Source organism: Nycticebus coucang, chromosome 18 (genome assembly GCF_027406575.1).
Source record: "Nycticebus coucang isolate mNycCou1 chromosome 18, mNycCou1.pri, whole genome shotgun sequence".
Taxonomy (NCBI): domain Eukaryota; kingdom Metazoa; phylum Chordata; class Mammalia; order Primates; family Lorisidae; genus Nycticebus; species Nycticebus coucang.
The window spans coordinates 26036768-26051399 of record NC_069797.1 but is presented as its reverse complement, the minus strand read 5'-3'; the positions used below and the strand labels follow the sequence as shown (position 1 = coordinate 26051399).

Below are 14632 nucleotides of genomic sequence, written 5' to 3'. Positions count from 1 at the left end.
CAACATAGTGAGACTGTCTCAAGAAAAAAGGCTCTCAGAGATAAGCAATTCGAGTGCAAAAGAATTGCTGGAAGACCACTCTCAGGAAAATACTGATTTTTTGTTCGTTTGTTTTTTTTTTTTTGTAGAGACAGAGTCTCACTTTATGGCCCTCAATAGAGTGCCGTGGCTTCACACAGCTTACAGCAACCTCCAACTTCTGGGCTTAAGCAATTCTCTTGCCTCAGCCTCCCGAGTAGCTGGGACTACAGGCGCCCGCCACAACACCCGGCTATTTTTTGGTTGCAGTTTGGCCGGCGCCTGGTTTGAACCCGCCACCCTCAGTATGTGGATGTGATAGAGAGCGCCCTACCGACTGAGCCACAGGCGCCGCCCAGGAAAATACTGATTTTTAAAAGGTTTCTCAACTCCCATACTATTGACATTTTGAGCCAGTTAATTCTTGGGCTATGGAGGCAGTCCTGTGCTATTCTAGGTGATATCTAGCAGTATCCTGGCCTTTACCCCTAGATGCCAGTAGCACCCCCCACCCCAAGTCATGGCAATCAAAAATTTCTGCGGAATTGCCCCCATTTGCAAACCTGTTCCCAACACTATTCTTCACCTTACCCTCAGACAGATTTTGCAGATGACAGAGCTATTCCAAAGTTCAATGAACCAGAACTAGAACTCTAATCCAAAGCTCATTCTACCAGTCTATGCCATAGTTTTACTTTATGTGCAAATAAAAGAACATTTTAAATGTTTGCTAACCAGAAGAGAAAGCTCAGCCACTGCCTTCTGTGGGCTCACTGAGGTTTCACTTCCTGGGCAGTAAGGGACACAAATAGCTCTCCCAAGCATGCAGTTGGGAGGGAGATTTTTTTCAGGGTCACAGCCCCAGTGCTATGACACAGGCACTACTTACTTGGTCACAGTCACAGTGATGTCTGCAGTCCTGTTTGGAAAGGTATTCTCCTCTAGCTGCCAAACTACTGAAACATTTGCCTGTTTTAAAGAGGAAAAAAATGGTCACTTGATGGCTATCACATCCACATTCAAACTTCTCAGACCTAGGAAATAATTCCTCTTCCTCACATTTTTGTGGCACAGCAAAATTTTCAGACATCCATTATTTCATTTAAACCTCACAATACAAATACTGGAGTAAGCAAGACAGGCGGCTTTATTCCCCCTTCACAGTGGAAGAAAACCCTTCAGAGATTTCCTTCAGCAGCACAAAGCTCATCAATGGCAGCACAGGGACTCAGCTCAGGATGGATAACTTTGGTCTGACACGCCTTCCATAAGACCCACAACTTCACTGCTGTGCTGAGTGAGTCCGCAGTTCAGCTCTGGCTGGATACTGGTAAGCCGTGTCCCAGCCCCACCACTCCCTACTTTCAGAAGTAGGGAAACCTAGCAGTTCTAAGCACTTCTAAGGACCGATGGTACAGGAAAGGAAAACATAGAAACCACAACTGAGATTCAAATGAGACTGGGTAGATTGTGAGTTCTACAAGGAAAACAAAAAACCAGACTGGGCTATAGAAGACACCACTTCCAAGGTAGTGAGAAGAGCCAACCAATCAAAGCAGACTCACAGATGACTGCTTGAGTATGGGGTGACCAATCTTGCAGTTCATGACCAGGATGGAAGCAACCAGCTGAGGGTCATCACACTGGACGTTTGGAGAGGGAGGCTGTTAACACAGAAGAAGATATCCTTTTTAAAGACCAAAAAAGGAGCAGCTTCCTCACACCACTTCAGCAAACATCCACTGATTTTTCTATAAGCCAGACAGTCTGCGAGAAGCTGGGAACACAAATAAGTTGGACTTGGTCCCTCTCTTCCTCACAGGCTCGGCAGGAGGGCTCAGGAGTAGATCCCCAAGGGATTTAAATCCAAGGGCTAAGGGGTGCTTCTGCAAGAGAGGCACAAATTCTTGAAGAATTTGTGGAGAAAGAAATGAACTCCAACTAGGAAGAATCTGTAAAGTCTTCCAGGGGGAGACATTTGAACTGGGCCTCGTACCTATGCAAACTTAAACACACTGAGGCCAGGCAGTGGCTCACGCCTGTAACCCTAGCACCGTGGGAGCCTGAGGACAGAGAATCACTTGAGCTGAGGAGTTCAAGACCAGCCTGAGTAAGACAAAGACCCCTGTCTCTACTAAAAATAGTAAGAATTATTCAGGAGTGATGGTGGGTGCCTATAGTCCCAGCTACTCAGGAGACTGAGGCAGGAGGATCACTTGAGCCTAGGAGTTTGAGATTTGAGGGAGCTATGATCATGCCACAGCACTCCAGGGCAACAGAGTGAGACTGTCTCAAAAAAAAAAAAAAAAAGTCGCAAACTTAACACACTGAGACGGGCTGAAAGGCCAGCATGGGCCAAGCACTATCCTGCAGTCTTTCTCAGCCAGGGCTCCTCATCTGGACCACTAAGTATAGAAAATAATTGGATGGGCTATTAATTCTCCCAAGGATGGTGTATCACTAGTTCTTTTATTTATTTATTTATTTATTTAGATACTGAGTCTTACTCTGTTGCCCTGGGTAGAGTGCCATGGTGTCATACCTCACAGCAACCTCAACTCTTGGGCTTCAATGATTCTCTTGCTTCAGCCTCCCAAGTAGTTGGGACTACAAGTGCCCACCACAACACCAAGCTAGTTTTTCTGTCTTAGTAGAGAAGGGGTCTTGCTCCTGCTCTGGTTGGTCTCGAACTCCTGAGATAAAGCAATCCACTCATCTCAGCCTCCCAAAGTGCTAGGATTACTGGCGTGAGCCACCACAACTGGCTACTAGTTCTCTTCTAAATGGACAGAATTTCATTCATGTAATAGAAGCTGTTCTAGGCCAAATAGCCTAACATGGCCAAGGACAAACCTATAGTTCAACGAAGTCAAATTTATTGACTCACTGCATTGAGGAAAACTGCATTGTGGTATGTCTCACTAGAGGGAAAAACAGTTATTAAAGGACTATGGGGAAGGTGGAGTTCAGGTGAAATGTAAATCAGTGTTTGGATAGCCTGAAAGCAAAGCAGGGCTGTCTGCAAATGGCCCAGATGATATCAGGGCCAGACTGTAAAGTGGACCCAGGGCTGCTTCTTTGGAAACAATTGTTCTAGAGGGGAAAGTTGTGTCCAGAAACATGACCTGAAGCTCTGTACCTCAGACGAACTTAAGACTGCCTCTCCTTGTCAAAGTGACCTTGTTTCTCCAGGCAAGAGTGAGATGGGTTCATAATGACGGGCACATGATTTCAAATGCAAAGTTTCTGATCATCTGCAATTTTAGAAAACAATTTCTCAGGGTTGTGCTACTCTACAGCTCCAGGGTGACCTTGGGAGAAAGACTGTGTTCCTAGCATCTTTGCAGCTGGCTGTGTGTCTGTGATTCCAGCCTGGTGAATGGCAGGACAGATTTTTTTTCTTTTCCCTGTCCTAGCTAAATTTTGCTTTCTCAATGCCTTAAGGCATTAGAGCTTATTTAGCTCTCAGAACCCTGGTTAAGAAAGAAGGTCACATGGAGGGCTGGATGATGGTACAGCAAAATGGCACCAATGAAGGTTTTTAGGGCAGAGCATGGGTCCACAGCACACGACTAGAGTGAAGGGGATTCATCTAGATACTCACCATTTATATGGATGGACCAGGAGGAGGCTAGAAGCAGGGACACCAGTTAGGAGGTTGCCACAGGAAAGCAGGCATGCAGGGAAGGATGGGGATGAGGGGTCTGTTTCCAAAGCTGCTGCTATAGTTACCTTTTGTATCCTCTTGAACTGTAAGTTTCTGGGGTAATTCAGAGCCATGCTTGTCATGTAGGAATCTTCCCCAGCATTAGTTAGGTTAATGTTCATGGTCAGCTCCTTTGTGAGACCCACCACCAATTCCTGCCTGCACAGTGGACAGATGAAAGTGTTACCAGTTTTACTTCATAAAACTTCAATACAATAGAATAGCACATTCTTAACTAACTTCTTAGACAATTTTCCCAAGGGATGCCGTTTTCTAGACTTTCCTACCCTTGACATAAGCAAATACACGGACTGCCACACCATCTCAGCTGCTGCATGAGATGATGACAATGGACGTATTCAGTGTTTATCATGTGCTGAGGACCAGGCTTCGCATGCTGGATTCATCCTCACAGGAACCCTTCAAGTACTCAAGCCACTCTCCATGTTACAGAAGAGGAAATAAGAGCTAATTAAATTGCCTGAGTTCTAGAAAACTCCAAGGAGTTGGGAAAATTGAATCCAAATCCTTTTTCTATCACCATCACTGTGCACCCCAGGCAAGTGCTCCATGACACAAATCCATTCATTTCACAAATATTTATGGGGCACCTTCTAATGGCAGGCATACTGCTCAGCACTGGAGAACAGTGTGCACAAGACACACCAACCTCTTTCCTGGCCTCAGCTTTCCCTCCCACTAAATCACTCAGACTCTTCCCATTTAAAGGCTATCATTTAAGACATGAGTCCATTCAGCCTGCAGAAGAGAAGACTTGGGGATATGTGAGAGCTTCCTTCAGACCGCTGAGGTATTAGGGGACCCAGACTGCAAAGCGACTGTCCGTGGTTCCTGTAGTTGACATCTCCAGGAAAATACACTAACAACACAAAGAAAACTTTTTAACCATCTGAAATATCCAAAGGTGGAATGCGCATGTCTGGGAAGTAATGTGACATGTGTTTTGTTGTTATTGTCTTGTTTTGTTTGTATCACAGTTGAGGAGAGGATGGACTAATTGGAGGCAGAGACAGAGCCTGTTGTGAAAATCCATCTGAGAGACGGTACATGCCTGAAATGAGACCACAGGAGTACAGATGGAAAGACATCAGAGGTGGCAAGGCAAGCAGAGCGAGAGAGAGCGAGAGGTGTCAAGGATGATTTCTGAGTTCCTAACTTGGATGGCTGAGTGGTGCTAAGGGAGAGAACACAAGAGAAAGACCCACGGATGGGAGAAGATGAGTTCTGTCTCAGACATGAGAGGTGCCCACAGCATAACAAGGTGGAGGTACTGAAATGTCAATTAGAAATACTGTTCTAGAGCCCATGAGAGTGATCTGAGCATCATCAGAATAGTTAACAAGGTTTCTTAACCCGAAGTCCAGGAACAGTTTCAGAGGTTCTGGAATGCAAACATTTATGTATGTACATGTGAACATTCAGGGATAGGAGTCTGTAGTTTCTATTATATTCTTCAGGGGGTCCACAGAAAGATCAAAAACCACCAAGACAGTTGGATGCTGACAATTGGGCTCAGTAGTAAATGCTTTTGAAATGGAAGATATTGCTTGCTATGAACACCAGGTGGCGATGTCGGGCAAGCTGTGTGTGCTGTATCTGTATTTTGCAAGTAGCTGGCAGTGAAGGGCAGTTGGTTACAATTGATTCCTGATGGAAACAGCTGCATCTGCTTGTTAGGCTGGATTCCGAAGCACTTGGAAGTTTTGAATTGCTCCTTCAAATGTCTATGAGAGGGCTTACCAGGACCTGGGGAACAGTGTTCTTCTTGTAGATGCCCATTCTGGCCAACTGGCCATCAGTATCCTGATTCAAACCCTGCACTAGTAGCCAGGCAGGACTATCACATCCAAAACCAAACTCATGATCTTGGCAACCCCATCATGCCATAATAGAATTCAGTGTGGCCCAGTAGAACTTTCACAGTTATGGAAATAGTCTGTATCTGTGTTGTCCAATGCCACCAGCCACATGTGGGTATTAAGCCTCTAAAATGTGACTGAGCAACTAAATTTTTAATTGTGTTTAATTTTAATTAATTTAATTTTTTTTTTTTGAGACAAGAGTCTCAAGCTGTCGCCCTTTTAGAGTGCTGTGGCATCACAGCTCACAGCAACCTCAAACTCTTGGGCTTAAGCAATTCTCTTGCCTCAGCCTCCCAAGTAGCTGGGACTACAAGTACCCACCACTATGCCTGGCTATTTTTTGTTGTTGTTGCAGTTGTCATTGTTGTTTTAGCTGGCCCAGGCTGGGTTCAAACCCACCAGCTCTGGTGTATGTGGTTAGCACCCTACCCACTGAGCGACAGGTGCTGCCCAATTAATTTAAATTTAAACAGCCAAACATGACTAATGGCTAGTGTGTTAGTGCAGTACTAGATGTTCAGGCTATGACCCTCTCACTCCCGAAATTCACTGTCAGCAAATCCTATGGACTCTAACTTCAATATATAACCACCTTCAAAATATAACCACCATGACCTGGGTCCAAGCCACCATCACCTCTCACTTGAGTCATTACCGTGGTAGTCACTGTTGCCTCCCTACTTCTACCTTTGCTCCTATAGTCTCTTCTCAACACAACAGCATGAAGGACCCTACTAAAATGCAAGATTATGTCATTGCTCCGACCTCCCAGCTCACAGTAAAAGCCCTTATGAGGGTCCACGAAGCCCTAGATTGCTTGCACAGAGTAGATGCTTCAGAAATATTTGGTGAATGAATTACTTAATTTGGCCAAGAGGTAAGCCAGGAAAGCGGTTACCTCTAGTCCTAGCAAGAACCACTAGTTATGAACACGGCATTGTCCAGGACACGAAGAAACCTGGCTTCAAATTCACCAAATAGACACTGTGACCCTTTGCTGGGCTCTTGGCTCCTGAGTCAGTTTGCTAATCTATAAAATGGGCATATAAATCTATCTTGCCTCCCCCATAGAGGGGCTGAGGACATAATGAGATATTAAGTGGAAGGGCCTTTTGTGGGCCACAGGGAGAAGGGGAAGGGAGTATCTACAGAGCCTGAGGAGAGGATTGCCCAAGCCTTCAGGAGGAAGTTAACAGCAGGAAATAATGACGGCTGGATCCAACTTACTGAGAGATGGTAGTAGCCAGCTGTAGCTCAGCAACACAAAACAGCTTATTCTTGCAGTCCTTCTCATAGGGCAGCTGCAACCAAAGAGGCGCGGGATCAGGCTGGGATTGTGCCCACATACCCAAGAGAGCTGTGACAGTGACATTCCTGGATCTGTACCACAACAATCACCTTGGTCTCTGGCCAAGGTCAAAAATGGAGTGACCTTTCATGGAATGATGGGTGTGCCTGACACATTCATATCATGTGAATTAAAAAGCAACTCACTACTCTGAGCTTTGGGGGAGAAAAACCTATGTGAAAAAGAGCTTCCTTAGTCTTTTTTTTTTTTTTTTTTGAGACAGAGTCTCACTATGTCACCCTAGGTAGAGTGTGGCGAGATCACAGCTCACAGCAACCTCAAACTCCTGGGCTGAAGTGATTCTCTTGCCTCAGCCTCCCAAGTAGCTGGAACTACAGGTGCCCGCCTATTTTTTTGTTGCAGTTTGGCAGGGGCCAGGTTCGAACCCTCCACCCTCGGTATATGGGACCGGCACTCTACCCACTGAGCTACAGGTGCCGCCCCTTAGTCTTTTTAAGTCTAGGGCACAACAGCAATGGCAGGGATAGGGGCTACCTAATCAAATACAGTCTAGGCCCAGGCATGGAGGGCGTCTTCCCCATGGCAGTCTTCTCTGTGAGCTAACTATTTCCTTCACTATCTTGCCTACACCAAATAAACTAATTCAGAAGGCCATATTTGGTTCAAAAAGCTCTGTAAAGGTTAAAAAGCCCCAGTTTGAGTTGACAAATCAAATTTTCTAAAGTAGTTGGGTCTATTTTTTATTGTGAAGGAAACACAGCCAGCTCCTTGACTGGGGAGTCTCTGCATTTATCTCCCCAGCAGCCAGTCATCACCTCTGCAGCTTTCTGCAGGTCCATTTAGCCTGGGGTTGGAATGGGAGCCCAGAGCTTGAAAGGAGGCTTTCTACCTCCTGAAGAAAGGAGATGACTTTTGCATAAGTCAGAGCATGGAGTTCTATCTAACTGGGTCAACAGTTTTGTGTAGGGTTTTTTGTTCTGTTTTTAATATAGCCACATAGCCTGTTGTGTTTTACCCAACCCCAGTGAAAGAGAATGGGGTTAGACCATCTCAGCTACCAGGTAGAACACATTCTCTGGAAACATCTATGGGCCTTTCTACAAAGATTTCCATTCTATCTTTGTAGATGGAGTACATCTTTTTTTTTCAATCTCTTTGTCAAACCTCCGCAGTAATGATTAAGATAAGACACATTAATAGACATTAAGCAGGATATAATATCAAAGTATCTTACCATAAAATAATGATTACAAAGGGAAATAGCACAAAAATGTATGGATGTACTGAGAGGGTCACAACTTTCCTTCTGTGATATGCCACACAAAAATGCATAACCTAAATCTAATCATGAGGAAACAGACAAACTCAAAGTGAGGAACATTCTACAAAATGACTGAACCATACCCATTCGAAAATGTTAAGATCATTAAAGATAAGGAAAGATGAAAGAAATTGTTCCAAGTTAAAGGAAATTAAAGATAAATAATAATAAAATGCAATGAACAGGTTGAGCACAGTGGCTCACATCTGTAATCCCAGCACTTTGCACTTTGGGAGGCTAAGATAGGAGGATGACTTGAGGCCAGGAGTCCAAGGCCAGCCTGGACAACATCGCAAGACCCTGTCTCTACAAAAAATAAGAAAAATTATCCAGGTGTGGTGGTAGTCCCAGCTACTCAAAAGACTGAAGTGTTTGAAAAAAAAAAATTTTTAAAAATAAAAATAAAAAATAAAAAGTAAAAAGACTGAAGTGTTTGAAGCTTCAGTGAGCTCTGATCATACCACTACACTTCAGTCTGGGTGACAGAATGAGACTCTGTTTCAAAAATAATTAACTAGTTAGATAAATAAATAAATAAATAAATAAATGCAATGAATGTTTCTGGACCAGAGAGCATTTTTTTCTTTTGCTATAAAGGATTTAAAAAGACAACCGGTAAAAATATGAATAAAGCTGATAGATAATAGTATTTTATCAAAGTTAATTTCTTGATTTTGATTATTCTACTGTATTTTAAGAGAATGCCTTTGTTTTAGGAAACACATACTGAAATATTAAGGGTAAGGAGGCATCACATCTGTAACTCTCTCTCAAATGAGATTTCTTCAGACTATGCTTGTACCTTTTTGCTAAGTCCAATATTTCAAAATAAAAAGTTTTATGTCGGGCACGGTGGCTCAAACCTATAATCCTAGCACTCTGGGAGGCTGAGGCGGGTGGACTGCTTGAGCTCACGAGTTCAAGACCAGTCTAAGCAAAAGTGAAACCCCATCTCTACTAAAAATAGAAAAATGGAGGCAAGAGGAGCACTTGACCTTGAGTTGGAGTTTGCTGTGAGCTATGATGCCACAGCACTCTACCTAGGGCAACAGCTTGAGATGGTCTCAAAAAACATAAATACACAAAAAGTTTAAAAAAAAAACAGATTAGTGATAATCTACTTATCACTAAAACTGTACTACATTAGTTCTCTTAGTCTTTTCTGAATCATCTAACTTGCCGCCAATACCAAATTTTCAAAATTATTTTAAAAATAGGGCAGTGCCTGTGGTTCAGTGAGTAGGGTGCTGGCCCCATATACTGAGGGTGGCGGGTTCGAACCCAGCCCCAGCCAAACTGCAACAAAAAATAGCAGGGTGCTCAAGAATGGAAGAAAAAGTATCCAATGTACTCAGCCCTTCTATGAAACTAATTTATAGGTTTCATATGAAAGCTATAACCCAATTATAACCTAAGAATATGGGAAAAGGAAAAAGAGAAGGGAGGGGACGGGAGGGGGGAAGATGGGTGGAGGGAGAGTAATTGGTAGGACCACACCTATGGTGCATCTTACAAGGATACATGTGAAACTTATTAAATGTAAAATATAAATGTCTTTTTTTTTTTTTTGTAGAGACAGAGTCTCACTGTACTGCCCTCGGGTAGAGTGCCGTGGCGTCACACGGCTCACAGCAACCTCTAACTCTTGGGCTTCTGCAATTCTCCTGCCTCAGCCTCCCGAGCAGCTGGGACTACAGGCACCCGCCACAACGCCCAGCTATTTTTTTTTTTTTTTTTTTTGTAGAGACAGAGTCTCACTTTATGGCCCTCGGTAGAGTGCCGTGGCCTCACACAGCTCACAGCAACCTCCAACTCCTGGGCTTAAGCGATTCTCTTGCCTCATTCTCCTGAGCAGCTGGGACTACAGGCGCCTGCCACAACGCCTGGCTATTTTTTGGTTGCAGTTTGGCCAGGGCCGGGTTTGAACCTATCACCCTCGGTATATGGGGCTGGCGCCCTACCGACTGAGCCACAGCACCGCCCCCGGCTATTTTTTTGTTGCAGTTTGGCTGGGGCTGGGTTTGAACCTACCACCCTCGGCATATGGGGCCGGCGCCCTACTCACTGAGCCACAGGCGCCGCCCAGAATATAACTGTCTTAACACAATAACTAAGAAAATGTCAGGAAGGCTATGTTAACTAGTTTGATGAAAATATTTCAAATTGTATATAAAACCAGGGCATGGTGCCCTATGATTGTATTAATGTACACAGCTATGATTTAATTTAAAAAAAAAAATAGCAGGGTATTGTGACGGGTGCCTGTAGTCCCAGCTACTCGGAAGGCTGAAGCAAGAGAATCACCTAAGCCCAAGAGCTGGAGGTTGCTGTGAGCTGTTATGCCACCGCACTTTACCAAGGACAACAAAGTGAGACTCTGTCTCTTAAAAAAAAGAATTATTGGGCGGCGCCTGTGGCTCAGTGAGTAGGGCAGCAGCCCCATATACCGAAGGTGGCGGATTCAAGCCCAGCCCTGGCCAAACTGCAACAAAAAATAGCCGGGTGCTGTGGCGGGCGCCTGTGGTCCCAGCTACTCGGGAGGCTGAGGCAAGAGAATCGCATAAGCCCAAGAGCTGGAGGTTGCTGTGAGCCGAGTGATGCCAAGGCACTCTACCGAGGGCAGTAAAGTGAGACTCTATCTCTACAAAAAAAAAAAAAGAATTATTTAAAAAATAAATACAGCATTATAAATTTAAAATAAAGCCTCTCTACCTAAAAAATGATGATGACTATCTTTGCTCATAGGGCGCTTTCCCATTTCTATTGACTATTTGGAACTGATATAGTGGGTATTGTTCAAAATGGGAGGTAAAGGTTTATATAATTTAGTTAATGCAGAACATAATTTGTTAAAGCACTAGATGGTCATGAGTGTCCTGTGATTACCTGGAAACATACTTTGTAATCTGAAGCTTTTCTATACCTGCATGAACTACTTTTAGCTTTTTTTTTTTTTGAGACTCAATTTATCCTAGCTGACTATAATAATTATTTTTTAATGCAAATGTTGTCATTTCTTTCTTCCTGCTGATTTTTCTACAACTCTCTAAATGAAGATTGACGAAATACCCTGAGGGCCAGGGCTTAGGGTGGGAAGAAATATCACAGGATAAGGAAAAATAAAAATTTGTTTTTTGAGACAAAGCCTCATTCTGTTGCCCCAAGCTAGAGTGCCATGGCGTAAGCCTAGCTTACAGCAACCTCAAACTCCTGGGTTCAAGCAATCCTCCTGTTTCAGCCTTCTGAGTAGCTGGGACCACAGGTGCCCTCCACAATGTCTTGAATTCCAGGCCTCAAATGATCCTCCCATCTTGGCCTCCCAGAGTGCTAAGATTATAGGTGTTAGCCACCACACCTGGGCTTCTGGATCAGGAAATTTGACTGTTTATTCCTCTTCTGATTTCCCTTATTCATGAGAAGAGTTTCCTGTCTTAGCTGCACTGATGGGGACCTGGAGGAGAGGCTGCGGTACAGGTTTGGTGGGACCAGACATTGAGCCTGAAGGCCCTGGGCAGGGCCTGAGTAAACAGGTGCACCAAAGGGTATCCTCTCTGCAGCACAAGGCAGGACAGCCCCAGTCCAGCCCCTACAAGGGACCCCCACCACTCTGTCATCAGACACCCTTGCCAAGTGAGGCCCCAGCATGCAGTGCATTCATGTACTTCAATAAATATGTCACAAGAGATTTTTATGAACATAAAGGAACAAGGCCAAGGAGGGTGGTGGTTGGAGAGCTCAGTTACCTACCAGTGAAGCACAAATTAACACCATCTAGGGGAGGACCGAGTTTCCCCATTCCCACAGCAAGAGGCCCAACTGCTGTCTAAGGACCCTCCCTCCCCACTCTAGCATTCTTTGAAGCTGGTAGAGCAGGCACTTTTTGTGGGATGGCCCGCAGAAGGATGGAGTGCTAGATGGTGGGGAGAGTCACCTGGAAGATGGCAGAGGGCTCAGTGTACTGGTCCAAGATGGGGCGGGGATGGCCCCTCCTTCCCTTGGGGGTCTGGAGTTGGTAGCTGACCTTGATGCTGATGTTAGAGAAGCAGTCCTCCTCACAGAGCTGCATGGTCACCATGGTCAGATACGGGAGACAAGATGGCAAGGAGAATATTTTTAACTCTGACGTAGCCATATAAGAAATAAATAATGAAAGTGGTGAGTCAGAAGTTCTAAACATCTTCCAAGTAAGCCGGGCGGAAGGCAAACTTCCTTCAAGCAAGCTGCCAAGAGTCTTGGGAAATTCTCCCTTGATTTGCTATGGCCTTCGGTCCCATAGCTCCTATGGTTCTAACCCAAATTCCAAAGGTTCTGGTCATCAGGGATTAAGAACTGGCCCAAACTTTATCAGAAGAGGAAGAGTCATGGTCACATCTTTCTTTGAGAAATATCTTTCTCAAAGCAGCATGGAAGACATTGCTCCCTTACATGGTTCTTGATTGACTATGATTATTCGAATCACCTCATTTGTATGTATGGGTATGTATCCTCCATTGCACACACTTCAAACTTTTCTCAATGACGCAGACCCCTCTGGACTCCCATCTAAACCCTCTACTCACCTCTCCCTCTGTGCGCACAAGCAGGAGGTGCTCACAGAGATGGGACCCACTGCTCCACTCCCGGAGGGAGCTCAGGCAGGCTTTCATATCTGAACACTGCAGCCTTTTCCTCTTCTTCCCCACATCTACGTCCAACGTGAAGTTGAGAGATGTCTCTCTGAGGCCTAGGAATGGAGATCAGACCTTCCTGATGAGGCCGGGATGGGCAAGCCCTAGTCAGAGGCCCCTGTGCCCACCAGCCTTCCTGAGGCTTCTGGTGAGCCCCTCCTGAACACTGTCCCCATGCAAGCACTTTCTCAGCACTGGACTTCTGCATTTCTTCTTCATTTCTAAGATAATTTTCTTATTGTCTTCTGCACCTGGCCAGGCTCCCTCCCTCACAGCTCTAGGCCCAGAGCAGAACATTCCCAGAGGGGAGCCAACTTTCCTTAGGGAAAGGGGGCCAAGAAGAAGACAATAGGGAAGAGAAAAAATGGAGAGAGAAACCAGGTAATAAAACCTGAGGACCGCAAAGCTGGAAGTACCTTGGAGATTCCTGGGCCAACTTCCTTACTATACAGAACAGAAACTGGGGTCCAGAGAGGGAAAGACACCTGCCCAGCATCACATAGCCCTCAGCAGGCTCTGTGCCCTAGAAATGTCATTTTCCACCTCCATATTTGATAACAGCCTCTCTCTGTGGTAAAGCCACCCCAGGAGACTGCTCTCTGATCTGCAGGACACAGAGAGCCGCCTCTAATATTGAGATGTGGGGACTATTCCAGAGGGGAGCTCTGGGGTGGCAGTAAATATCTGGACTGAAAGCCATACCTACTCTCCCCTTTGTGGAAACAATCTCCAAACACACATTGGGTAAAGGGACGGGAAGAGAGACCACGCTTCTAGCAGGTTATCCAATCTACGTGGGCCAGGGAGACATGGTAGGGAGAGAAGAAGAGAAGATGTAAATCAGAAAGAAGGAGCAAGGGCACTTTTCAGGAGCCTCAACACACATAGGTGCACACACGACACAGCAGAAGCAGAGGGAGGAATGGAGGAATAGCTGACTTCTTGAGTCTTTCGGAAACTTTTTGAGTCAAGCTTCAACCCTGAAAGAGAGATCCAATGTCCTCTTCCCAACAGGGTCAGACACACCCCTTCAGAGTGTGAATGTAACATCAGACCACCCTTTCCTGGGGTGGTCCACATTTAACAGAACCTAATGACAAAGGAGCTAAGTTCTAAAGGAGGGATCCCCAGCACCAGGACCGTAAAGCTGAGGGGTCAGCTACACTGCCTATTTATTACCTGACTCAGTGGCTGTGGTTGCAGAGCTGACTTCAAAACACAAATGTACATTCACACTGCTGTTGAAACCAATGGGCAGTGCACGGGGGGTGAAGGTCATGGACACCCACAGGCGAACCACAGGTTGTGAGCTAAACAAGACAGCAAAGAGGACCATGAGAAGTGACCCCAGTGCTCGCCTCATTCAGGCATGCAGGTGCTGCTCTGAGAACTCAGCCGTAGCAGACAAAGAGACAAGTCCCTGCTCTTGTGGGACAGCTGACAACAAGCAAATAAACTAGAGAAAAAGGCAAACAATATGTACCAGTAATGCTGTGATAAAAATAAAATAGAGTAAGCAATAGAGACCGAGGGTTGCTCAGACTGGTGATCAGGGACAGCCTCACTGATAAGGAGGCATCTAAGTTGAGATCTGTTACCAAGAAAGAGCCCACTATGTGAACCTCTGGAGAAGGGCATTCCAGACAGAAAGCACAGCTAGGGCAAAGGGTCTGTGGCAGGAATGAGATTGGTGGGTTTGAGGAGAGCAAAGGTCTGTGCGATTGAAGT

General features: G+C 45.2%; 1 protein-coding gene across 1 annotated transcript in view; it reads right to left on the bottom strand.

The window, feature by feature from the left end:
- ITGAE (integrin subunit alpha E) overlaps positions 1-14632 on the bottom strand; it is a 64491-nt gene that overhangs the window by 19581 nt on the left and 30278 nt on the right. The window contains exons 17-23 of the mRNA XM_053570724.1: positions 14084-14214; positions 12797-12960; positions 12169-12297; positions 6835-6908; positions 3751-3883; positions 1584-1682; positions 908-987 (exon numbers count right to left, since the gene is read on the bottom strand). Of these exons, the coding sequence (XP_053426699.1) occupies positions 908-987; positions 1584-1682; positions 3751-3883; positions 6835-6908; positions 12169-12297; positions 12797-12960; positions 14084-14214 (810 nt within the window). The remainder of the gene's footprint in view (positions 1-907; positions 988-1583; positions 1683-3750; positions 3884-6834; positions 6909-12168; positions 12298-12796; positions 12961-14083; positions 14215-14632) is intronic.